The 26214-nt window shown below is 41.0% G+C and overlaps 2 protein-coding genes across 3 annotated transcripts; both read left to right on the top strand.

Moving 5' to 3' along the window:
* The first annotated feature begins 248 nt into the window (after positions 1-248).
* LOC117380998 (complement factor B-like) lies at positions 249-12335 on the top strand. Of its 2 annotated transcripts, XM_055226383.1 has the most exons (18): positions 249-369; positions 829-1029; positions 1264-1455; positions 1523-1696; positions 1803-1886; positions 2023-2162; positions 4425-4575; positions 4652-4777; positions 4849-4944; positions 8236-8370; positions 9874-9980; positions 10057-10183; positions 10332-10464; positions 10529-10599; positions 10916-11007; positions 11078-11207; positions 11272-11321; positions 11391-12335. In XM_055226383.1, exons 1-18 carry the CDS (start codon positions 312-314, stop codon positions 11565-11567), a joined length of 2244 nt encoding a protein of 747 aa, XP_055082358.1. In that variant the 5' UTR covers positions 249-311; the 3' UTR covers positions 11568-12335. The 2 variants fall into 2 exon arrangements, with proteins under 2 accessions (XP_055082358.1, XP_055082359.1); XM_055226384.1 differs by lacking the exons at positions 9874-9980; positions 10057-10183 and having other exon boundaries at positions 255-369; positions 11391-11602.
* A 1928-nt stretch (positions 12336-14263) lies between these two features.
* Positions 14264-21791, top strand: LOC117381067 (layilin). The gene is made up of 7 exons (XM_055226903.1): positions 14264-14390; positions 19040-19337; positions 19674-19831; positions 20032-20076; positions 20140-20199; positions 20280-20376; positions 21067-21791. The coding sequence occupies exons 1-7, from the start codon at positions 14264-14266 to the stop codon at positions 21734-21736; spliced, it is 1455 nt and encodes a 484-aa protein (XP_055082878.1). The 3' UTR covers positions 21737-21791.
* The last annotated feature ends 4423 nt before the right edge of the window (positions 21792-26214 follow it).

The following is a 26214-nucleotide window of genomic DNA, read 5'->3' as shown; positions in this document are numbered from 1 at the left end:
GGTTACTTTTAATTATGTTTAATGTATTAATATGTATTCTAAGTTTCAGAGGCCCTGATACAGTTCATAAGCCCCACCCCATTCATGTGTGGAGTTTGGAATGGCTTGGGGTTCAATGGGACTTTTGCCAGACCGTTTACTGGTAGCAAATAGAAATGGGGTAGGATTTATTTAGAAGCCTCATTGATTGATTAATATTTGTTTGTGGTTTAGTTAATAAGTGATCAACTGGGCTGAGCTCATCATTTGTTTTAACTTTTACCATCACAGTTCACCCTAAGACTGAAGGATATTAGCAGAAAAAATTCAGAATGTCATTTTTTATTCACCAAACTTGGTTTGTGGCAGTTTTCTGGTTTCTTATAAAAGGTAAGTTTCTATATTTATAATGGATGGTCAGGTGTATCATGTTTATCACAAAATGATGTATATGTTCTTGTCACCAAAGTGTAGATATAAACCATATAAATATATACCAGAAAAGATATAAAGGTTAGAATTTTTGTGAAGTAGAATTTCTATTTACTGTCTACACTAATCGCTAGAAAACTGTCAGGGCATCTTCTGAAACAAGGGTGTTTTTGGTCTGTACTGGTCAGTGTGCGTAGGTCAATGTCCTACGCCATTGACCTACGCACACTGAGTAGTCTGTATATCAGGAAGGGGAATACCACAATTAGGGCAGGTAACATTGATAAAGTCTTACATTTGTATTGTGCTGTTCACATTTGACAAGCCTTTTAAAGCTCCAAACAGTTGTCCTTTGCCCTGGTACCGGTAGTAGACTGGCAGCCCACTGTTCTACTATAACATCTTTACTGTGCTTAGGAGATGTAGTTTGGTGCAATTGCTCCATGAATGGGATGGAGATTGAAGGTGCTAATTTCAGTTTGTCAAACGGACTAAATGAGGGCAGCATTCTCCAATACCAGTGTCCCACGGGCTACTACGCATATCCTGAACTTGCCTACAGATGTCAATTAAACCACCGCTGGACTCCTGAACCACAATCAAGACTACGATGCAGAAGTAAGTAAAGATGATAAACATGCTTTGAAATAGTACCAGAATACTTTCTCTGTACTGTACCATGACAGAACACTTTAACAGATATCATAGCCAAAGCAATGTCATCTGTTAAACTACAATCAAATCTGTACATATTATAGCACTTTGGTTAAATGCATTTTGTTACATCCTTAAAACACAATATTGGTGCATTGCTTCGCTTCATTTTACTCAAGGGCTTTGTGTTTTTTCAAGGGGTTGAATGTCCAGATCCAACAGTTCTCCAAAATGGATATACTTTGCCAATAAATGAAAACAAGAGGTATTATTATGAAAGCAAAATTACGTATCACTGCTACACAGGATACACATTACATGGCCCTTTCCGGCGCAAATGCTTGGAAAATGGGAAGTGGAGTGGGTCAAATCCAGTTTGTCGACAAGACTGTAAGTGTCATTGTCATAATTTACCTTTATACTATTCTTAATATAACCCCTTCATAACAATTTGCAGCTGGAGATTGTGCTGATCCTGGAGTCCCACCTGGTGGCATGAGGTTCGGAAACAGCTTTGAAATTGGAGATAAAGTGAATTTCAAATGCAGAAGCAACATGATTTTGATTGGCTCAGAGCAAAGAGAGTGTCAGGTGGATGGCCAGTGGAGCGGAACAGAGACATCCTGCTACTGTAAGATTTGCATTTTATCAGTTGGTGCTAAAATACAAATGTTACTGGCTAGATATCTTTCTTCATGTTATTATTAGATTTGATTTTTAACATATTTTTTTGGCAGACAAATACACATATGATTCACCGTGGGAGGTTACAGGGGAGTTTGGCAGGGGGATAAGAAACACTCTTACCTCAGAATTTGTTGGTAAATATTATGATTATGATGATAATGATGATGATGATGATGATTATTATTAGTAGTTTTAATTTATGTTATTCATTTAATTTCAAAGCTGCCATTAAATGAGTATGTGCACCTCACTGTGATTTGTTTTTCTCAGACGGAACACAAAAAGGGCTGTCAATCACGTTATCTCGAAATGGGACACTCAATATTTTCATTGCCTTGGATGTCTCTGAGAGTATCGATGATGACAGTTTCCAAAGTGCCAAAGATGCGATTAAAACACTTATTAAGAAGGTAAACAAAAGCTGGACATACAGTGCCTTCCATGGGGACCATGGACAATAGACATGCTAACTTTAATCATACTTTGACTTAGCTGTTAGGTGGAGTAAACAAAAATATTATATATACATAATCATATATCCAAAATCCAATCATGGCAGCCAGAACAATCTAAAAAATCCAAGTGACTATTATTATCATCACATCGTCATCTAGGACCTATCCTCCTGTGAACTCACCACCTGTAGGAGAATCCATAAGCAATCAGAATGACAACCGGATCTCTGGACACTGAAAGTGGCTCTGGGAACATAAAATGTCACCTTGATGAGGGGGTTGGCTGAGCTTGTGTGGGAGGTTGGGCATTACTGATTAGATATTGGCGGCCTCTCCTCCATGCACAGCTTGGGCTCTGGAACCCAACTTGCAACTTGAGAGGGGTTGGACTCTCTACTTGTTGGGTCAAGTGAGTCACATCCCTTTGCACTGTGGACAGTTCTGTCACTGTTGTCTTTGCCAAACAGCAGTGCACAGTACCCGGCCTTCTTGGAGTCCCTGGGAGGGATATTGGACAGTGCACCGATCGGGGACTGTTGTTCTATTGGGGGACTTCAACACCCATGTGGACAATGGCAGTGACACCTGCAGAGGGGTGATCGGGAAGAGTGGCTTCCTTGCTTTGAATCTTTGTTCTGATATTGGACTTCTGTGCTAGTCAAGGTTTGTCCATAACCAACACCATGTTCAAGCACAAGGGAGTCCATCAGTGCATGTGGCACCTGGACACACTAGACCAGAGGTTGATGATCATGTCATCTGACTTTGTGTTTTGGACACGTAAGTGAAGAGAGGGGCAGTGCTGTCAGCTGATCACCACATGGTGGTGAGGTGGATCCACTGGCAGAGAAGGAAGCCGGAAAGACCTACCAGACTCAAGTGTATCATGGGTTTGCTGGGAACATCTGGTGGAGCCCTCAGTCAGGGAGGCCTTCAACTCACCCAGATACCAGGGAAGACTAGGGACATCAGAGTGGACCATGTACTCCGCTTCTATTGTGATGCAACTGCTCATAGCTGTGATTGTAAGGTCCGTGGTGCCTGTTGTGGCGGCAATCCTCAAATCCGGTGGTGGACGCCGGAATTGTAGTTGCAGAGCCAAAAACTCAGAGTTGGGAGGAGTTTGGGAAGGCAATGGGGGAGGACTCTCAGTCGGACTCAAAGTATCTTAAGTCTCTGGATGTTGTGAGGCTGTCTTGGCTAATATGCCTCTGCAACATTGCGCTGCAGTCAGAGACAGTACCTCGAGACTGGTAGACTTTCTGTTTAAGAAGGGGGACCAGAATGTTCCAAATACAGGGAATAACACTCCTCAGCCTCCCTGGTAAGATCTATTCCAGGGTACTGGACAGAACAATCTGACTGATAGTCAAACCTTAAATTCAGGAGGAGCAGTGTGGTTTTTGTCCCAGATGAGGAACACTTCTATACAAACCATTGAGTGCTCAAGGGTTCATGAGAGTTCGCCAAAACCAGTCCACATGTGCTTTTTAGGTCTGGAAAAGCCATTCGACTGTGTTCCTCATGGTGTCCTTTGGGGAATGCTCTGAGAGTAGGGGGTCCAAATCTCTTGATTTACGTAAATTTTCGTACCTACCCTGACCTATGGTCATGAGCTTTGGGTAATCACTGAAAGAACAAAATCGTGAATACAGAAGCTCAAAATGAATTTCCTCTGCAGGCTGGCTGGACACTCCCTTAGAGATTGGGGGAGGAGTTCAGTCACACAGAAGGAGCTCGGAGCAGAGCCGCTGCTCCTCCACATTGAGAATAGCCAGCTGAGGTGGCTCTGGCAACTGTTCTGGATGCCTCCTAGACACTTCCCTGGGGAGATGTTCCAGGCATGTTCCACCAGAAGAAGACCCCAGGGAAGACTATGGAGTATGTCTCTCAGTTGACCTGAGAATGTCTTGGCGTCCCAGAGGAGGAGGAGCTGGAGAATGTGCCAGGGTGAGGGAAGTCTGGGAGTCCTTGCCTAGACTTCTGCCTCTGCAACCTGGCCCCAGATAAGCAGAACAAAATAAGATGGAACAAACATTCAATAAGAGCAAATATTTTGTATAAATACATTCTTACGAAAAGAGATTTAAAAATATTTAAAATGACAACAACAGTCAGAAAGTGCTTGTGATGCAAGCATAGTGTTATAACATGTATCTGCTATTATTTGTGTAACTATAACTATGTAATTCTAATGTGATGTTTTTTTGTACACAGATTGAAGTCTTCTCTGTGTACCCAAACTATGAGGTTATTTTCTTCTCCTCCAAGATTCACACTGCCATTAACATTCTTGATTTCTATGGGTCTAACAACCCACCGCCAATGAAAACATTATTAGAGAAGGTTGAAACATATAAGATAGAAGGTAAGTCAGAGGAAATACACACAGTTTCCTTTTCTGTTGAAAAACTGAGACTGACCTACTGTGGATTGTTTTGAAGAAACTGACAGGTTTGGAACCAATCTCAATGCGGTTTTTGAAAGAATTTTGGAAAAAATGGCTGCTATCAAGATACGGGACTCAAGATTTAGTGAACATAAGCATGTGATCATTTTGTTCACAGATGGTAATTTCTTTAATAATAATTTTATCAAAAGAAATATCACTGTGACATGAGATTTTATGACCTTATTGCAGGTGGTTATAATACCGGAGGTGCTCCAACCAAAACAGTTGAATATATTAAGTCACTGGTTTATATGGACCAACTAAAGAACAGACTTGGACACCTTGGTAAGTACATTTAATATTTGTAGTGTAAGTAAGTAATAAAACAAGGACTGTTATGTCGACCAGAATGGCGCAGTCGGGCCCCAACCAGGCTCAGCCCGAAAGGCGGCCACTCCTGTGGTGAGCCCACAGGAGGGTGGACCCTCCTGTGGGCTCAGTCAGGGTAGCAGTCGGCCATGGGCGTCTGGGCAACCCAGTCCACAGGCACAGCATCTGGCTGTGGCGACGTGGAACGTCACATCACTGGGGAGGAGCCTGAGCTCATGCAGGCGGTTGAGAAGTACCAGATGGGCTCTGGTACCCAACTCGTCGAGAGGGGTTGGACCCTTCACTTTTTTGGCATTGCCCATGGGGAGAGGTGGCAAGCTGGTGGGCTTGCTTATAGCCCCACAGCTCAGCCACCTCGTGTTGGAGTTCCCCCAAGTGAACAAGAGAGTCACATCCCTGCACCTTCGGGTCGGGGACAAGTCTGTCACTATTGTGTCAGCCTACGGGTCAAAAAACTCGGCCTTCTTGGAGTCCCTTGGAGAGGTACTACGTACTAGAGTGCATCAACTGGGGACTCCCTTGTTCTACTGGGGGACGCCTGGAGAGGGGTGATCAGGAAGAACGACCTTCCTGATCTGAACTTGAGTGGTGTTTTGTTTTTGGACTTCTGTGCTATTCACAGTTCATCCATAACAAAAACCATGTTCAAGCACAAGGGTGTCCATCAGTGCAAATGGCACCAGGACACCCTAGGTCGGAGGTCGATGATCGACTTGCCGTGTCATCTGACCTTTGGCCATGTGTCTTGGACATCCGAGTGAAGAGAGGGGCAGAGCTATCAACCGATCACCACCTGGTTGTGAGTTGAATCCACTGGCAGAGGAGGAAGTTGGACAGACAAGGCAGACCCAAGCGTATCATGAGGGTCTTTTGGTGCCATCTGCTGGAGCCCTCTGACAGCAGGGTCTTCAATAACACCTCCGGGAGAACTTCTCCCACATTCCTGGGGGACTGTGGGAGAAGGGGACATGGAGTCCGAGTGAGCCATATTCTCCACCTCCATTGTCAATGCGGCTGCTCGTAGCTGTGGTTGCAAGGTCTCTGGTGCCTGTGGTAAGGGATGCTGTCAGGCTGAAGAAAGAGTCTTATCAAGCCTTGTTGGCTTATGGAGTCTTGAGGCAGCTGACAGGTACTGCCAGGTCAAGCATGGCGCAGCCATGCAGTCACAGAGGCAAAAATTCAAGGTTGGGAGGAGTTTGGTGACACCATGGAGGAGGACCATCGGTTGGCCTCAAAGAATTTCTGCCAAACTGTCTGACGCCTCAGGAGAGGGAAGCAGTTCTTCACCAACACCGTTTACAGTGTGGATGGAGAGCTGCTGACCTCAACTGGAGACATAGTTAGACAGTGGAAATAATACTTTGAGGAATCTCCTCAATCCCACCGTGATATTTTCTGAGGAGGAAGCAGAGACTGAGGACTCAGAGGTGGGCTCATCCATCACGCTGGCTGAAGTCACTGAGGTGGTTGGCAAGCTCCTTGGTGGCAAGGCTCCGGAGTTGGATGCGATCCGTCCCAAGTATCTTAGGTCTCTGGGTGTTGTGGGACTGTCTTGGCTACCATGCCTCTGCAACATCACGTGGTGGTTGGGAACAGTGCCTATGGAATGGCAAATCAGGGTGCTGGTCTCGTTTAAGAAGGGGGACTGGAGGATTGTTCCAACTATAGGGGAATCACACTCCTCAGCCTCCATGGTAAGGTCTACTCCAGGGCTCTGAAGAGGAGAATCCGACCAACTGTCGAACCTCGGATTCAGGAGGAGCAGTGGTTTTCATCCCAGTTGCGGAACACTGGACCAGCTCTAAACTCTCCATTGGGTCCTTGAGGGCTTATGGAAATTTACCCAGCCAGTCCACATGTGCTTTATGGATCGGGAGAAGTCATTCGACAGCACCCCCCAAGATGTCCTGGCTGCTCCATGAGTATGGGGTCCAGGGCCCTTTGCTAATGGCTGTCCGGTCCCTGTATGACCAGAGCAGGAGCTGTGTTCATATTTCTGACAGTAAGTCAGACCGGTTCCCAGTGCATGTTGGGCTGCCCGTTGTCATTGGTTCTGTTCATTTTTATGACTAGAATTTCTAAGCGCAGTCAGGGGCCAGAGGGGGTCCAGTTTGGGGACAACAGGATCTCATCATCATGCTGTTTGCAGCTGATGTTGTCCTGATGGCTTCATCAAACCAGGATTTGCAACGTGCATTGGATGGGTTTGCAACCATCAACTGAAAATCAGCTGCTCCAAATCCAAGGCCATGGCTCTTGACTGGAAAAAGGTTGTTTGCCCTCTCCGGGTGAGTGGAGAGACTCTGCCTCAAGTGGAGGAGGTCAAGTATCTCGAGGTCTTGTTCACAAGTGAGGGAAGGATGGAGTGTGAGATTGACAGGCAGATTGGTGCAGCATCTGCAGTGATGCAGTTGCTGTATCGGTCTGTTGTGGTAAAGCGGGAGCTGAGTTGAAAGGCAAAGCTCTCAATTTACTGGTCAGTCTATGTACCTACCCTCATCTATGGTCATGAGCTTTGGGTAATGACCGAAAGGACAAGATCGTGGATACAAGCGGCCAAAAGGGGTTTCCTCCACATCTATTCCATATGCCTCCTGGGCCCGTTGCTTGAGAGGTGTTCCGGGCACGTCCCAGCAGGAGGAGACCTCGGGTCAGTAGCTTGGCTGCAGATTTGTAAAATATCTCTTTTTTTTTACCGTATAATCTAAATGGAGCTTTGATTTGAAAACTGATTCATAACAATTTATTGAGGCCCTTAATATTCTGTTTAGAAAATAGAGACAGACAATAGATCTACTACTCCTACAGTCTAGCACGTTGAGGAGCTTTGACAAGCCTCTAAAGTCCTTTACAAGTGTAAGGTTTTATTCTAATTATTGTTGTTGTTGTTATCATTATTATTATTATTATTATTATTATTATTATTATTACTCTATCCATGCTTTAAGGTGAGGACATGATTGTAACACAGTTGAAAGCATAATTTAGCATAATGCTGTTTTTAGAGAGCACTGATAAGGTTTAGTCTGAATCTTCTTAGGTTACATCTTGACAAATTAGGACCTGGTTTAGTCCTAATGCAGCCTTAATTTAATTTTGGTTTAAAAATAGCTCCTAGTAAGAACTTAAACTGGATTGGTATTGTTCCCATTCACATGTACTGTATTCAGATCTGCTTTAAGCTCAATTTAAAATGTGAAATTTGAATGTCAGTAACATATTATACTGTTTTTTTTCTTGATACAGACATTTATGTTTTTGGCATCGGTGCTCAGATTCAGGATGACATCTTGAAGCCTCTTGCCATTGGAGAAGGCAAATCACATTATTACAAGCTCAAGAAAGTGACTGACTTACAGAAGACCTTTGATGAGATCATTGGTCAGTGCCATATTTATTTGTATATATTTATTTTTAGAGGAAGTTATACATGTGTTATACACTTTGAGTTTATATTCTTGACTCCACATTTCATCAAAATAACAAGAAGTAGCAGAACCTCATACTAAACAATCTAACAAACAAGCTAGTGCAGCTTTTTAGAAGAATATTTACAACTAAACCTACAAATGATTATAAGATAACAGGGGTATTTTAATTGCCCCATAGTTGGGAAATGTGAATGTTAAAACAGCTCTGACTTAAATTTGGAGATTAATTTACTTAATTTAAAGCCACAGTATGTAGTGTCCTAACTCTGAGCGGGCTTACATCTCCACAAACCTGACTCATATTTGGCCTGGAGGAGGGCCTCCTCCTACTTGTTTGTGGACAACATTGTGGACATGTTGTTCCTTTGGCTATGATCCTTTGCCTGAAGAATGTTCTGAAGTATGGTTTTAACTTTGTTTTTCCATGGAATCATGCAGGTGACATGCCATCTCCAGAAAGTTGCATACTGTACCATCAAATTAATTACTAAATTAATCAACAGGATTTGGAAATTTATATATTGGATCCACATTTAGCTGCAGCAAAGCTGCTGCTATTCTTACAGTGGTCCGCACCATACACACTTTGCATCAATATTAAATAATCTATAATTTTATATTTTCAAACACACTAAAATAAATGGATATATCATTAAATGTGCCATCTAGAGGTTAAAAAGCAAAGTTACAATTACTGTACCTAACAATGTATACTATGCAGCACATTTCATAAAATATTGTTTTAATGACCTTTACTTTATTTTCCATGCTTCCAAGTTTTTGGTGCATGTATTCCTGTACATTATTGATATATCCTTACCCATCCTATTGATGATGTTGCCTATATGTTTGGGGCATGATAAGGTGTTATGTAAAGTCATGCCCAAAAGTTTTGTCTCCACCTGCTCCACAGCACTGCCACCTACTGTTAGATTTAATATTGTTTTTCCTTATTTAATTTTCGAAACCAAATACAATACTCATTGTTTTGATAACATTTTAAACTAACTAGTTGGAATTGATCCATTTTACAACTGTCATTAGCATCTACTTTTTTACTTAAATCTTCTGCTGTACATGAAGACATGTATACTGTAAAATCATCAGCATACATAGATATTTTTGCTGTGTTTTCTACATATGATAACTCATTTGTATAAATTGTGTTCAATAAAGGCCCAAGGCAACTACCTTGCAGAATTCTACAGTTCACAGGACTAACATCAGAATATGACCCATTAAAAAACATTTTCTGTTTCCTGTTTGTTAAATAATTTCTGAAACTTCTGAATATTTTAACATCAAAGGAAACTCACCTCAAACTTTCATTTTATAATCATTGACTTAAATATAACTTACGATGTTTAGCTTCTTAGCCCTTTATAAGTAGCAGTATAGTTTAAACCTGTATATTTAATTAACAATGTCATTACTGTTTTCTTACCTCATGCAGATGAGTCAGATGTTAGGGGCTTGTGTGGGCTGTACCAAGACTATGGTGAGATGGTTGAAGATGAAAATAGAAAAAAGTATCCCTGGTTCATTTCTCTCACAGTAATGGTAATTTTAAATAGTTAACTTCCAATTATTTAAGTGCTGTATCAATTATTAATTGTGTTTGTCTATGTAATTTTAGAATGACGGAAGACCATCCCATTGCCTTGGCTCTTTGGTTTCTCCTCGTTTCATTTTAACAGCAGCCCATTGCTTCAAAGATAAAAGCAGCAATGTAACAGTGGAGGGGACAGGTGGCCCTAAATTAGGTAATGCAATGCAGATATTCAGTAAATAGTTTAGAAGTTTAATATAAAGTGAACTGCACATTGTACATGGACAGGGCAGTCAATGAAAGATTTGCTAACTTGATTTGCTAATAGGATTGTATTGTAACTGATTTACTCTTTGTTGCAGAGGTTCAAGCTATCCACATACATCCAAATTTCAACATTTCTGCTAAAGTGAACCAAGGTGTGAAAGAGTTTTATGACTATGATGTGGCTCTCATTGAACTTGTGGAAGATGCTCCAATCACCATTTCACTGAGGTGAGAATTCTGCATCTGGTTTTATATTTAATACCCTTTTATTGATGAAAACATTTTGTTTTAGACCGATATGTATTCCTTGCACAGTTGAGACTAATACAGCCTTAAGGCAGAATTTAACCTGCAAAGAGCAAGGTAAGCCCTCCCTGTTACCTTGTTTTAGTCACTTAATGTTGTTATATTGGAGGATCAGTACATTGGACACAGTATGCTACATAACTGCAGATATATAGCCACATACTTCTTTAGATGGTCTGGAAACTTAACAAAAGTTGGCCTATAATATGGATTACAAACCACCAGTTCTGTGTGGCCTGTGACTGGTATGGTGGGATGTAGTAAGTGAAATGCTTCACACAGAGGAGGGATCTGTCCCAGCTGTCATGGAAATGTTGAAATCCATTATGGCACTGTGTAGTCATTTTTCAGCAGTTTCAACATATTTTTGCAGAGAACTTTCTTCTAAAAAACCAAGCAGAAGTAACCTTTTTGACGAAGAAAAATTTTGGCAAAAAGGTGGCCCACCTGAAGCTCGATGCAGATGTGAGTGTGATTTTTGTAGTTGTAATGAGGCTGTTCTTCGCACATTCACCTGAATCTTATGGCCCCTAAGAGACATAACTGCATCATGCAAGCAAAGAACCATCCCAACATCACAGAGGCTCATGTGCCAGTGGTTGCGACAGAAAACTTTCTCTGCACTGGAGGTCGACATCCATATTTAGATCAAGTAGCATGCAAAGGTAAACAATTTATTCAGACATGATTTTATATCTTAAATATTTGGTTCTAATAATTATGTTGTAGGTGACTCCGGAGGTGCTGTGTTTAAAAATTACGAAAGTCGAACATTTCAGGTCAGTCTCTCTCCCTCTGTAGATAGATTACAACTACATTACACCTGTATGCTTACTTTCCTCTCACAGGTGGCGCTGGTGAGTTGGGGAAGCAAACAAATGCGGAACTGCAAAAATAATCGACCTGTTCATTCTGATGATGAATCCAGAGACTTTCACATTAATCTTTTTAAAGTTGTGCCTTTTCTCAAATCTATCCTTGGGAATACAGAAAAATATTTTGTGCCACTCTTATTTGTAGACTAGCTAAGTAAAATGTTTCATATTTTGAATGACTATATGCATCTATAAAATGGATTTAAACAAAAATATTTTCAGTAGCCTGTGTCGGTTTCTGTTCTGTTATCAGAAGAACAGGCGCAGAGGCTCGGGGATCGTTCTGTAGATTTTGATTTTACAGTCGGGTTAAAGGCAGCGTACAGCAGAATCAGATGCAAAGTCCATGTAACATCAAATGTAGAGTCTGACAATTTGGGATTACATCAGTGTTTTTAATCATCTCAGGGTGGGTGTCACTCGTTCTGTATCAAAGAAGCTATTGTGAAGAAGTGCGAAATGTGGCCTTGGCCAAAATGTAACATTATGTCTGAGAGTAAGAAATGACACCGTCTCGTGGGAAACAGAACATACTGTAATATATTTGTATATTGTTCACACCTGTCCATATAACCATTCATGGTCCAGTTTAGTTTTTTTCAACAAAAAAGGTGAGAGTGACTGAAAAACCGTTGGCTAATGCTAGCTAGCTTGTGACTGTAATAATATTTGTGAGAGACTTGTTTAACAGTCCATGTGAGCTCACCTGTTGTAGTTCCAATTAAACCATCTTTTTCTAGTCAGATTGTGTTTAAATTAAACTCAGATTAAAGTCTTAACAGGTCTCAGATAGAGCAGTGCCTACAGTTAGCATCACACAACCAGGGAATGTTGATGACATCATCTCCAAAGTATCAATTTACAATGAAAATGGCCAGTTATTAAATAAATGGTTTTCTATGTTTGAGTCCAAAACTGTTCAAAACTGTTTTTGTGTTTAATCTGGAAGAAATTAAATAGGTTCATCAAACAATGCATCAAATAGGAAATAAAATAGCCACTGCTAAATTGAAAAATAGTATATATTAAACCAGACAACTTGTTAACATCCATCCATTTTCTTCTGCTTTATCCGGGTCCGGGTCATGGAGGCAGCAGTTTCAGCAGGGAGGCCCAGACTTCCCTGTCCACACACATTTCTTCCAAAGGATGCTGAGAGGATCCCGAGGTGTTCCCAGGCCAGCCGAGAGACATAGTCCTTCGACTGTGTCCTGGGTTACCTAGGGCCTCCTCCTGGTGGGATGTGCCCAGAACACCGCCCTAGGGAGGCGTCCAGGAGGCATCCAGAACAAATGCCCGAGCTACCTCAGCTGGCTCCTCTCACTGTGGAGGAGCATCAGTTCTACTCCGAGCTCCTTCCGTGTGACTGAGCTCCTCACCCTATCTCTAAGGGAGCACCCAGCCACCCAGCGGAGAAACTCATTTCGACCGCTTGTATCTTGTCCTGTCGGTCATTACCCAAAGCTCATGACCATAGGTGAGGGTAGGAACATAGATTGACCGGTAAATCTAGAGCTTTGCCTTTTGACTGAGCTCCTTCTTTACCACAACAGTCCAATACAGTAAACACATCACTGTAGACACTGCATCAATCCGCCTGTCAATCTCACACTCCATTCTTCCCTCACTCGTGAACAAGACTGACTCATATTTGGCCCGAGATACTTGAACTCCTCCATTTGAGGCAGAGACTCTCCACCACAAAACCAACTTTTTCCGGTCGAGAATCATGGCCTCGGATTTGGAGGTGCTGATTTTCATCCCAGCCGCTTCACACTCGGCTGAAAACTGCCCCAGTGCTTGCTGGCTCAAAGAAACCATCAGCACAACAACATCTGTAAACATCAGAGATGAGATCCTGTGGTCCCCAAACTGGACCCCCTCCAGCCCCTGGCTGAAAAGGATCCGTGACAAAGGGCAGCACTGGCGGAGTCCACACGCACCAGGAACAGGTCTGACTTACTGCCGGCAACACGAACACAGCTCCTGCTCCAGTCATACAGGGACTGGAGAGCCCTTAGCAAAGGGCCTTGGACCCCATACTCCTGGACCACCCCCCAAAGGACACTACGAGGGACACGGTCGAATGCCTTTTCCAGGTCCACAAAACACATGTGGACTGGTTGGGCAAACTCCCATGAACCCGCGGGCACCCGATGGAGAGTATAGAGCTGGTCCAGTGTTCCCCGACAAAACCACACTGCTGGATCCAAGGTTTGACTATCAGTGACTTCAGCCAGGATGATGGATGAGTCCGCCTCTGAGTCCTCAGTCTCTGCTTCCTCCTCAGAAAACATAACAGTGGGATTGAGGAGATTCCTCAAAGTATTATTTCCACTGTCTAACAACTTCACCAGTTGAGGTCAGCAGCTCTCTATCCGCATTGCTTCCCCCTTCTGAGGCGTCGGACGGTTTGCCAGAATATCTTTGAGGCCGACCGATAGTCCCCTCCTTGGCCTCCCCAAACTTATCTCAGCCCAGAGTTTTTGCCTCTGCGACTTGTGCTCAAACATGATGTTTGTTATGGACAAACTGTGACTAGTATAGAAGTCCAATAACAAAACACCACTCGGGTTCAGATCAGGATCCCGATCACTCCCCTCCAGGTGTCACTTGTGCTGCCCACTTGGGTGTTGAAGTCCCCCGGTAGAACAAGGGAGTCCCCAGTCGGTGCACTGTCTAGTGCCCCTCCCAGGGACTCCAAGAAGACCGGGTACTCTGCACTGCTGTTTGGCCTGTAGGCCGACACAACAGTGAGAGACCTGTCCCCGACCCGAAGGCGCAGGGACACGACTCTCTCGTTCACAGGGGTGAACTCCAACACAAGGTGGCTGAGCTGTGGGGCAATGAGTAAGCCCACACCAGCTCTAACCGGTACCTCTCAACCTCTTGCACAAGCCCCAGGAACCCATGGGGAAAGGTCCGGCCACCAGGCACTCGCATTCGAGCCCCAACCCCAGGCCTGGCTCCAGGGTGGGGCCCCGGCTGCGCCATACCGGGCGACGTCACGATCCTTGTTTTATATTTCATCATAGTGGCATTAGGAACTGCTCTTAGTCTGACCCGTCACCTAGGACCATTGCCATGGGAGACCCTACCACTTGTTAACAAAAATAGAAATAAAGCAGATTGAAAAAGTATCTTTCAAGGTTTATGTAGTTTATAAACAGACGAATGATATACAACTATGTATTTATCAGGCATTAACCCACTCTGAAACATACTTCAGGCTGATATTATAATAATCCTTGTTTAAAATACCCATATGTTACTAATCGTGCCTGCATTTTAACAGTATTTTTCAAGAAAACTTCATGTACATTTTTCAAAGTCTACTTACAAAATTACTACTGTCAAACTCCTTTATGGCTGGAAGCTCTGCTGATGGTGCAATTCCCTTGGGTCAGCCTTCCTGATCTGGTCTACGCAATGCAGGCTCTCCATCTGGACGCATGCCAACACAGACTAGTCCAATTGCATTTTCTGGGCATTTTAGTTCTCCGTAATTAGGTTTTCTGCCTCTTTCAAGCCTTAAGATAGAAATATACTGAGTTTGTCATTTTGTTGTCATTATTTTACATACCAAAGAAATGGTCTACAAATAATTTATTGCAGTTGAGATATTTTAGCGGCTTCAGATGATGTTAAGACTGCATGATCTGCACTTGAGCACTGTCAGCCTTTAACTTAATGAAAATATAGAGACAAAGTAATTTTCCAAGTAATGGCTATTGGCTAAACGTCGTATAGCAGAGTGAAGAGGTGAATTTTAAAGATGGGTGTTCCCTGATATCCCCAATCTGTGAGGGCAGGGTCCCATGGGTGCACTCCTCTCACTACTCGGTAACTAACTAATTGGGATGAATGGTGCAAGTGGATGGAGTAGACAGACTGTATAAGAGTAGGCACTAATGGGAGAGGGTCTAATTGAATGAACCCTTTGCTATAGTGCAACGCCACAGACAAAGAGGATATTTAAAATGGGATTTATTGGAGGATTGGGTTAACTCTTTGTTTAACTGTTATTGTTGGGAGTGTTGACCCCGTTTCCCGGCTGCATTTTCCAGCTCCTTGACTGAAACCAATTTGTTACAGGTAAACTGATTACAGCAGCAGACAGTGTACATAGGCTAATGAAGATATCCCACCCACTACACGCCCCTCAGTGTTAGCACACGCAGCATATTCCTGATGAAGCATCTTGCTGTTAAACTCAGCCTGATCTGTCTCTCCTCCAGCTTTAAATCAAGCGTAAGGGCCATTTTAGAAATTGCTACCATTAAGAAATGCATACATCCTCTTTTTCTCCTCAGTAGTGCTTAGAAAAGCTGAGGCTCGTGCATCACAGGCCACTGCTGATCCGGCCTGTAGTATGAAATTATATAGACGATACACGAAGCTGCCACCATTTATAAGCAATATATTTCATACTTAATGATGTATAGCACCAGTGTGCCAGACTCTTTGGAACCAAACTACGACTACGGTTTAGATTTGCAATCATTACTACCATTGTAATGTTTTACTGCTAATAAAATGCAATGTATAAATGTACAAATACAAATACAAATACAAAATACAAATATTTGATGTCCATGTTATAAAAGTACACTGGGTAACTTTAATGGAGGGGGGTCTGCCACCTGAAAATGATGCATTTGGTGTTTTTATTGCAAAAATATAATTTATAAAACGTATTATTCTTACTATGAGCAGTGTCACCTTACTACAGATGTGATCTGTAACATGGCCTTGTAATGTCACCTGCTTCACTTCATGGAGGTAAGTTCAATGCCATTTTGTGGAACATTCCAGGGAAAACTATAACCTGCATAGCATAAGCGGATGGCTGAGCCTCCACCATATGTGACCAAATAAGTTACATAGTGTACCTTTAAGTATACTACAGTGGTGATGTTATTTTATCATGTCTTATATTAAATGAATGACTCTAAATTACCTTTCAAAACATAAGATTTGTGTTGACCTGTGTTATTGCTGGTATTTATTACATTGAACATGCCTAACAATTATACAGACCATTATTGTTTTATGTCATTTGAATCATTTGATTGTCAGATGCTTTTGGACATTTAAGTGGTCAGTGACTGAACTTGCATGCTAACTACATTAAGCCATTAGATGCAAATGCTCAGTTTGGCAAGATCAATTTGATCAGTTCTTTCCAGTTTCAAACAGTATTATGGCACCAGTTGGGTTATAGCTAATCCACATTATGTCCTGCATTGCCCGATGTCTGATGTTAGCCTACAACATAAAAAAGCACAAAAAGCTAAATGCTATAAGCAGGAACATGAGCAATGTTAAGAATGAGTGCTTTATTGAGATATATCTGTTGTGGAAGGCAAACAGTATCTCTCGTATTAGTAGTCCAAGAAAGAACACAGTCCAGTGAATCTGAACATATGATGGGTGATCGCTCCTAATGCTGAATAATACAGGTTTGGCTTGTTCATGGTAGATGATCTTAATTGGTTACATGAATTAATGTATAAGATATTTATTCAGCATTATTGATGCATGAGAGTTTATAGCAGCAATATTTTGTTTTGTGGATAAATGTTATCATGCCCCGACATGAGCCTTGAGAGTTGTGTTTTGTTGAATGCGCTTGTTGCAGAGATAGAAAACAGTGATATAATGAATTTTGGTAAACATATTGACAATCATGTTACTGTTCGGTCAGTTGTAATCTCGATTGATCAATGTGGACTCCTGAGGGCTTTTTATGAATGCATGTTTCATTTTGCATATATAAACATTAAAGGGGGCTTTTAACTGTGTTATAATGGTTATTTAGTCATCATTATTTTATCATTAATTTTGTTTTGATTGATATTTCATGCATGTTTGAGTAACCCTGCATTGTCCTGGATTTGAGGCTTGAATCATTAGACAATTTCTTTTTCCACCTGCCCTTTATCCGCACTCACCGCTCTGTGTCTACAGTACTTGTGATTATAACTCTGAGGCAAATCCATCATACACCATTTTTCAACAATAAAAACAGATAAATGAAAATCTGAAAGAATGCCTGATGATTGATTCTTACCTATAAATATTTTTTTTATATATATCAATTGACTCTGCACTCAGCAGTGTCCACCAAAGGTTCTCTCACCTACTTCTTCCCTAACTCAATAAAGATGCAACGCTGCGCTTTTACGCAAATATTTTAAAACACCTTTGATCACGTTAGAGGGGATCATTTTCATGTAATACTTTTGTAATGATAATATCCTGAAGCTTAAGTAATAAACGCTGCAGAGAAATCTGCGTCTTGTCAGCATTTACAATGAGAAGCACTTGCAGGATTAGATGTCCTGCGATCGATGCAGCCTTCTGCCTCAATCATTAAGGCTGCTCTTAACAGATTACTGCCCCCCTCCCAAACACGCACACTTTTCTTATTCTTCCTAACGCTCCCTCTTCTGTCTCACATTCACAGACCACAGTGTTGGCTCCCTGATGTCATTTGTCTGTAGGTCTATCTGGGTAGTTGGAGCTTTAGTGATTTTGTTGTGATTTTTGGTTGTATTGGGGTTTTTAAGCATGAACGGAATGACAAAGAAGATCTGAAGAGACTTTCCAGATATGGATGTACTGACAATATTCACTCACTTTTTGTTTTTATATTGTTTCAACCCATCGGAAGCAACAAGCCTCATCACAGGTAGGTCAAAAGAGTTAAGAGTGTGGTACATTTTAACTATGGTATGTGATGGTGATACCAGCCATTTGGGCAGTTTTAGGTAGAATACATGTGGTCTTGTGCATATATTTATGATATGTAACAAAAAGTGTGTTCAAGATAAAGTCCTAGTTTAGTTTTATACCAGCTTTGGGTCACATTCAGTTTTGGTCGCATATTATGACCCTATTTTAGTAAGATAAAGGCACAAATATCAAAAGTCCAGTGCTTAAAATGCCTAATTTTAGATTGGGAAATCGGAGCATGTTGTTACAATTTTTTTCATTCCTGTCTCTGTCTCTGAAATAAAACCAACAGAAATTTAAAATGTTCACCAAATGAGAGCAGTTATTTTAGATCTTTTCATTTCATCTTTGTATCTTATATGCACATTATCAGAGCTCAAACAAAGATTCAGAGGACTGACATCATGCCCCATACCGGGATGAGTTCATTCTGTGGGGCAAGTTGTCACATTCATCTTTATGTGATTATTTATAATGACTGTATTCCAGCAATTTTCCCCAAACCCCTAGGTGTCTTGGAGATATTATCAGGCAAACAAAAATCCAACTAGTTCATATTCAGGACAGAGGAGCAGACCCTAGAAACACTATTGTGTTACTGTTGTGATTAATCTACAGAATTGCAACTTACCTATGTGACAGCATGTCTCAGTCTCTCCTCCTTATCAGTGCTAAAAAAGGGGAAAAAAAAGTATTTGGTCTACATTTAGGCATGCCACAGATAAAATGATTTTGTTCTTTTCTTCTGCTTTCTCTGGACTTGTGTGTGACCTCAAAGCTGACATATTTGAAGCCAGAGGTAGGCCTGCAGTGAATACATCAAATGCTTCATAAGTCTCTTGTGAAGCATTCGATGTTTAAAATGAACTAAGCATGTGTTTTAGGTCAGCGTGTGTGTAAGGCTGGAAAGGGGAAGCCATGTTACAAACTCGCCTACTTCTCTGAGCTCCGGCGGCGGCTGAACTTCGTGGAGGCCGAGCTGGCGTGCAGACGGGATGGGGGTCAGCTGCTGAGCATAGAGTCCGAAGCCGAGCAGCGGATCATAGAGCAGCTCATCACGGACCTCCGGCCCACCGATGGAGACTTCTGGATCGGCCTCCGGAGGGACCACGGGGATGGGGACAGCAGCACCGACTGTTCTCCTCAGTACTACTGGCTGGACGGCAGCAAGTCCACTTACAGGCAATTTAGATCTTCTGCGTTCTGGAAAATTTGAGATTTTGTACTGTTAATGCCCCATATAGACCTTTTATCAGCAAAAAAGGTTTTAGGTTTAATTCTTTAACTCAATTTATTGCTCAACAATACTTTGCAGAACATGCATTCAGATACATCTCTCCACAGATCTGGCCCATAACCTGGTCTAGTGGTTTGTCTTCATAAAGATGCATAGGTTTATACCACTGTAGAACATTCTAGGCAAAGCAATAACATCTCCAGGGAGATCTCCATTAGAAGACATCACTTTTAATGATACGTCCTGCATTGTTGATAGATCTTTACCTCTTGTGTTTTCAGAAACTGGCACTGGGATGAGCCATCCTGTGGGTACGAGGTGTGTGTAGTCATGTACCACCAGCCCTCTGCTCCCCCCGGCCTTGGAGGACTCTACATGTTTCAATGGAATGATGACAACTGTGAAACTAAGAACAATTTCATCTGCAAATACACTTCAGGTAAAACCAATGAAAGTGAATTCTGCTTTCAACGTCTGAATGACTACAATGTCTGGGACTGTGAGCACTTCCTGTGTTGGTTCTCTTTGGCCCCTTCATGTCAGTGCTCATAAAATTAATTTTGTCCTAGGCCACTAATAATAAGAGGAAGATTAATTAATTCAATATTTTAATTTTAAGACTAAATGTTTTTTTTACAGAGCAACCAGTGGATGCGTCACCTTCACCCAACACTACACAATCTGGTAAATTCACAAATGCAGACCGATTATAGGCAAATCTATTTATTGCTGTGTATTTTATTCTAGACCTTGTACCATCTGTGCTACCCTGGAACCCAAGTGAGCACAACAGTGACCAGAGTACAGGTTTGCCTCAATATAAATATTGCATTGATTCATTTTCATTTTTAAATACAACTGACATGTACATTTTAATGTGATTTTAGCTTTGAATCTGGTTTACGTCATCATCCCCACCATCCCTTTGATACTGCTATTCCTCACTGTGATGGGCGTTTGTTGCTTCAAAATGTTTGGCAGAAGGTGAGGCATCATTAATAAGCAAATGCGTAGTAATCAGAGTAAGTGAAGCTATACTTAAGTGAAGAGGGATATGTCTTCATTTATATGTATGTATGTTTTTGTTTTTTTTTCCCCATTTTGTTACCTTACAACAAACAAGGATGTCAAAGGTCATGTCAATTTGGCTCTCATCCAGGAGCATTTTTGTATAATATAAAACAGCCATTTTGTTGGAACACTTATGTATATGGCCTTATGCTTTAAAACAGGGTTAAGAATACTCACTGTTTATGTTCATGTGATTTATTTAAAGGTGCACTATGTCATTTTTTCTGGAGTGGTGTCTGCCGCCTGCTTGTTACCATAGAGATGTTATTTGTTTGCCTGGAATGTGACAGAGTATGGCATTAAACTTGTATAACTTACATTATATTCAGTTATCAGGGTTTTTACTGGCAAAAATATCTCGAAAACATGCACCCTTATTGGAAGCAGGGTCACCTCTCCACAGATCTGACCTGTAAGTTGGTCTTGTGACATCATCTGCTTGTTTCCATGGAGACAGACAAGTTTAATGCCATATTGTGGAGCAACATTTCCATGTAGACAAGCTGGTGAAGTACCCTCTTCCAGTAGAGTTACATAGTGCACATATAATTTGAGCTGTCTGATTATTTATTATTTTCTGTTTTATTTCTATCCAATCTATAGGAGGACTCAGCAGAAGTCTGAAGTGTGCCAGACCGAGCCAGGCATTTGTCCCAGTCCTGCTTCGACTAATGTCTACAATGTCATTCACTCACAGAAGGAGGATGATCTGGTCTCCACCCGCCCGCACACCAAGAACACCTCTTTTTTGGGCTCTTCTCCAGACACTCCGACTGGAGACTATGATAACTTGGGAGGTCGAGACACAGAGAGCGGCTTTGTTACATTAGCCAGTACAGAGAGCTGCTTTCTAAACTTCGATGCCAACGACCTAAGCCTTGGACGTCGTGGCAACTTCTACGACACCAGTTTGGGGCGTCCTGTCAAGAGGGACATAAATGGGAGCAGTCTGGGGCGATCCACGGGGCATAGGGAGTTTTATGATAGGAGCTTGGGTCGTCGTACAACCAAGAGTGAGCATTATAGCAGCAGTGTGTATCCAGTCCCTGATTTGTATGACACCAGTCTCTTTGATTCGAAACTCAGGCCTCCCATTGTGAAAGCCGACTTGTATCAAACATACATGAACAATGGCAAGGAGGAGACTTTCCAGAGCAGCCTGGGCACTTATGGGCGCCGCAAATCCTACCAAGCAAATGTGGACTACAGAAGTGGGCTGAATCTAGACAATGGGAGGAGATACTTGGACTGGATCAACAGAGAGAACTATTAAATAACACATCAGCGGCTTTACTTTTTGGAACTCAAATATATACAGTAAAAGTATATCAAATGAGAAAATAATCAATATATGGAGAGACATAGCATTGTGACAGGTGTTAATAACCAAGATCATTATTGTTAACGTGCCCTGTTAGTGAATGGGATTCAGTAAGTGTAAATTGTGTCTACAAACTTTATGTATGACAAGCAAATATATATATATATAAAAAAAAAAAAAAAGTTTGAGAGCCAAACGCACAACTGGGCCAGAGCATTTCAAAATAATGTCTTTTGTCTTTGGTGTTCGTAGTCTGTCATGGTCTGATATATAAATATAAGATATCATAAGAAATGATTCATATATGTACTATATAATATGTTATTTGTATTATTTATTGATCTGCTGTGTTAAAAATTATTTGGCCAGAGAGACTATGATCCCCAGAGACTGTTTGCATGGCCTTGGTCGCTTGCCGCTTGGTTGGATGATATTGAGGTTTATGACCTTTGTATATGTGCCTGATGTCATTATCATCTGCTCTCCAATAAGTGTACACCTGAACAAAAGTTAAAGAAATATGCCTTATATGATGCCATAAACAGCTCTTTCATTGTAGAGAGATATGTAAGATATCCAAAGTTGAATAGAGCTGTTGGTGTGCCTGCAGCCTGATCACAGCAATGGAATGACACAGAATATATAATAACACTAATGTGATGATTATTAAATTCTACAATTTCATATGAGAAAGCTATTTGTATGTTTGTTATAGAAACTATTTAAATAAAAGTATTTAAATATAATATATTATGTCCTTTTGAAGGCCCTCTAGTGTACACTTGTAGTAAAAGCACAGTTTAAACCAGAAGTTTTCAAATTATTCAAATTATTTTCTAAATGCTAGAATAATGAGAGAAGGATTTAAAAAAATAAATAAAAAATCATTACTTTCTTCAAAGATGTTTACATATAATTCCTTAGTATCATTGCCTTTAAACTGTTTGGATGCACAAGCTTGACACAATAGCTGGCAGGAATTTTGGCCCATTCCTCTTGACACAACTGGTATAACGAAGTCAGTTTCGTAGGCCGCCTTGGTCTGCCCATACATTTTCCATGGCTGATGTCTTGAGATGTTACTTCAGAATTTCCACATACACATGTGGACAAAATTGTTGGTACCCGTCGGTTAATGAAAAAAAAAAAACAACTCACAATGGTCACAGAAATAACTTGAAGTAATAATAAACAATCTATGAAATTTAATAAATGAAAGTCAGACATTGATTTTCAACCATGCTTCAACATAATTATCTAAAAAAAAAACTCATGAAACAGGCCTGGACAAAAATGATGGCATCCTCAATTTAATATTTTGTTGCACAACCTTTTGAGGCAATCACTCAAACAATTCCTATAACTCTCAGCAGGTATTTTGGCCCACTCCTCATGAGCAAACTGCTCCAGTTGTCTCAGGTTTGAAGTGTGCCTTTTCCAGACGGCATGTTTCAGCTCCTTCCAAAGATGCTCAATAGGATTTAGGTCAGGGCTCATAGAAGGCCACTTTAGAATAGTCCAATGTTTTCCTCTTAGCCATTCTTGGGTGTTTTAGCTGTGTGTTTTGGGTCATTGTCCTGTTGCAAGATCCATGATCTGCGAGACCAAGCTTTCTTTCACTGGCCAGCACATTTCTCTCTAGAATCTCTTGATAGTCTTGACCTTTCATTGTACCCTGTACAGATTCAAGACAAACTGTGCCAGATGCAGCAAAGCAGCCCCAGAACATAACAGAGCCTCCTCCATTTTTCACAGTAGGGACAGTGTTCTTTATATGCTGCATTTTTCCATCTGTGAACATAGAGCTGATGTGCCTTGGCAAAAAGTGTCCATAAGACATTCTCCCAGAAGCTTTGTGGCTTATCAACATGTAGTTTGGCAAATTCCAATCTGGCTTTTTTAGAATTTATTTTCAACAATGGTGTCCTCCTTGGTTGTCTCCCATTAAGTCCACTTTGGCTGCAACAACGACGGATGGTGTGATCTGACACTGATGTTCCTTGAGCTTGAAGTTCACCATCAATCTCTTTAGACATTTTTCTGGGCTCTTTTGTTACCATATGTATTATCCGTCTCTTTGATTTGTCATAAATTTTCCTCCTGTGGCCACGTCCAGGGAGGTTGGCTCAGTCCCATGGATCTTAAATTTCTGAATATGTGCAACTGTAGTCACAGGAACATCCAGCTGCTTGGAGATGGTCTTATAGCCTTTACCTTTAACAGGCTTGTCTATAATTTTCTTTCTAATCTTTTGAGACAACTCTTTCCTTTGCTTCCTCTGGTCCATGTTGAGTGTGGTACACACCATGTCACCAAACAGCACAGTGATGACCTGTAGCCCTCTATATAGGCCCACTGACTGATTACAAGACTGTAGACACCTGTGATGCCAATTAGTGGACACACCTTGGATTAACATGTCCTTTTGGTCACATTATTTTCAGTCTTTTCTTGGGGTACCATAATTTTTTGTCCAGGCCTGTTTCATGAGTTTATTTTTTAAATAATTCTGTTGAAGCATGGTTGAAAAGCAATGTCTGACTTTCATTGGTTAAATTTCATAGATTTTTTATTTATTATTACTTTTGTCAGATTCAAGTTATTTCTGTGACCATTGTGAGTTTTTCTTTCAACAATTTTGTCCATGTGTGTAATGTTCTTTCCTCATGATGCCATCTATTTTGTGAAGTGCACTAGTTGTGCCTGAAGCAAAACAACTCCACAACATGATGCTGGCACCCATGTATTTCACATTTTGGATGGTGTTCCTCAGGCTTTCAAGCTTCCCCCTTTTTCCTCCAAACATAACAATGCTCATTATGGCCAGTTTAATTTTGTTTTTGTCAGACCACAGGACATGTCTCTAAAAATGAAGGTCTTTGTCCCTGAGCATTTGCAAACTGTAATGTGACTTTTTTGTTTCTTTTGGAGTAATGTCTTCTTCCTGCACTGTTCTTTCAGTCCATGTTGGTACAGTCCTCGTTTCACTGTGGATAATGACACACTCCTACCAGCTTCAGCAGCATCTTAAAAGGTCTTTTGTTTTTGTTCTTGGGTTGATGGGCACATTTCAGACCAAAGCACGTTCACCTCTGGGACACAGAACCCGTCTCCTTCCTGAGTGGTGTGATGGCTGAACATTTCTATGGTGTTTATACTTGTGTATAATTGTTTGAACAGATGAATGTGGCACCTTCAGGCGTCTGGAAATTGCACCAAAGGAGAAGCCAGACTTGTGCAAGTCCATCTTGGGTGATTTGTTGTTTTTTTTAACTTTTCTATGATGTAACACAAAGACGCTGTGTTTCAGGTGTGTCTTCAAATACATCCATGGGTGTGTCCCTTATTAACTCAACTGTTGCCAATAATGGTAATCAGAAGCTTCCAAAGACATGACATCATCAGCTGGGTTTTCTAAATTCTTTATAATACTCATCTTACTGTATGTATGTATATACTGTATGTAAACTTCAGACTTTGAAGAAAGTAATGAAAAAAATCCAAAAAAAAAAAAAAAAAATCCTCTCATTATTCTGGCATTTAGCAAATAGAAATAATGTTGGTAATCCTAATTGACCTAAAACAAAACATGTCAGTGAGGGGAAAAAAGCACTTTTATATACTTTTATATACTATATAAAAAGATGCATAGGTATCCCAATGTGAAATACAGTGCCTGCATCATGTGTTTTTGTTTTTTGCAGGAGGGACTGGTGCACTTCACAAAATAGATGGCATCATGAGGAAAGAACATTAGATGGAAATACTTAAGAAACATCTCAAGACATCAGACAGGAAGTTAAAGCTTGGGCACAAATGGGTCTTTCAAATGGACAATGACCCGAAGCCTTCTGCCAAACTGGTTACAAAGTGGCTTAAGGATAAAAAAGTAAATGTTTTGGATTGGCCATCACAAAGCCCTGATCTCAGTCCTATTGAAAATGTATGTGGAGACCTGAAAAGGCCTGTGTGAGCAAGATGGCCACAAACTTGCCTCAGTTACACCAGTTCTGTCAGTAGTTGGCAGGAATTTTGGCCCCGTGAGAAACTTGGGTCAAATGTTTTGGATGGCCTTCTACAAGTCATACAGTTTAAAGGCAATGGCACCAAATACTAATGAAATGTATGTAAAATTTTGACTTTGAAGAAAGTCATGAAAATTTATCTAAAAAAAAAAAGAAAAATAATTCTCTCATTATTGTGGCATTAAACAAATAGAAAGGTCATTGGTCATTCTATTTGACCTAAAACAGGAAAAGTTTAGTGTAATTTTATGTGTGACAGTGAGTAAAAAGCATGTGTCTTTTTATATAGTGTATCCAAACTTCTGGTTTCAGCTGTATGTATATATTGTCACTTTTTAGATTTTGTTCCCCTCACCTTTTCTATCATTGTAGGTTATTGCCTTTGTTGACTATAACAAAAAAAAG

This window comes from Periophthalmus magnuspinnatus, chromosome 14 (assembly GCF_009829125.3).
Source record: "Periophthalmus magnuspinnatus isolate fPerMag1 chromosome 14, fPerMag1.2.pri, whole genome shotgun sequence".
Classification (NCBI taxonomy): domain Eukaryota; kingdom Metazoa; phylum Chordata; class Actinopteri; order Gobiiformes; family Gobiidae; genus Periophthalmus; species Periophthalmus magnuspinnatus.
This window is presented reverse-complemented; position numbering and strand designations above follow the sequence as displayed.

Coding starts and splice junctions, on each gene's coding strand:
- LOC117380998 (XM_055226383.1), top strand. CDS start 312: ATGTCATTTTTTATTCACCAAACTTGGTTTGTGGCAGTTTTCTGGTTT. Junction 1,456..1,522: donor TCCAGTTTGTCGACAAGACT/GTAAGTGTCATT, acceptor AACAATTTGCAG/CTGGAGATTGTGCTGATCCT. Junction 4,778..4,848: donor GATCATTTTGTTCACAGATG/GTAATTTCTTTA, acceptor ACCTTATTGCAG/GTGGTTATAATACCGGAGGT.
- LOC117381067 (XM_055226903.1), top strand. CDS start 14,264: ATGAGTAAGCCCACACCAGCTCTAACCGGTACCTCTCAACCTCTTGCA. Junction 19,338..19,673: donor GGCAGCAAGTCCACTTACAG/GCAATTTAGATC, acceptor TTGTGTTTTCAG/AAACTGGCACTGGGATGAGC. Junction 20,077..20,139: donor ACCCAACACTACACAATCTG/GTAAATTCACAA, acceptor ATTTTATTCTAG/ACCTTGTACCATCTGTGCTA.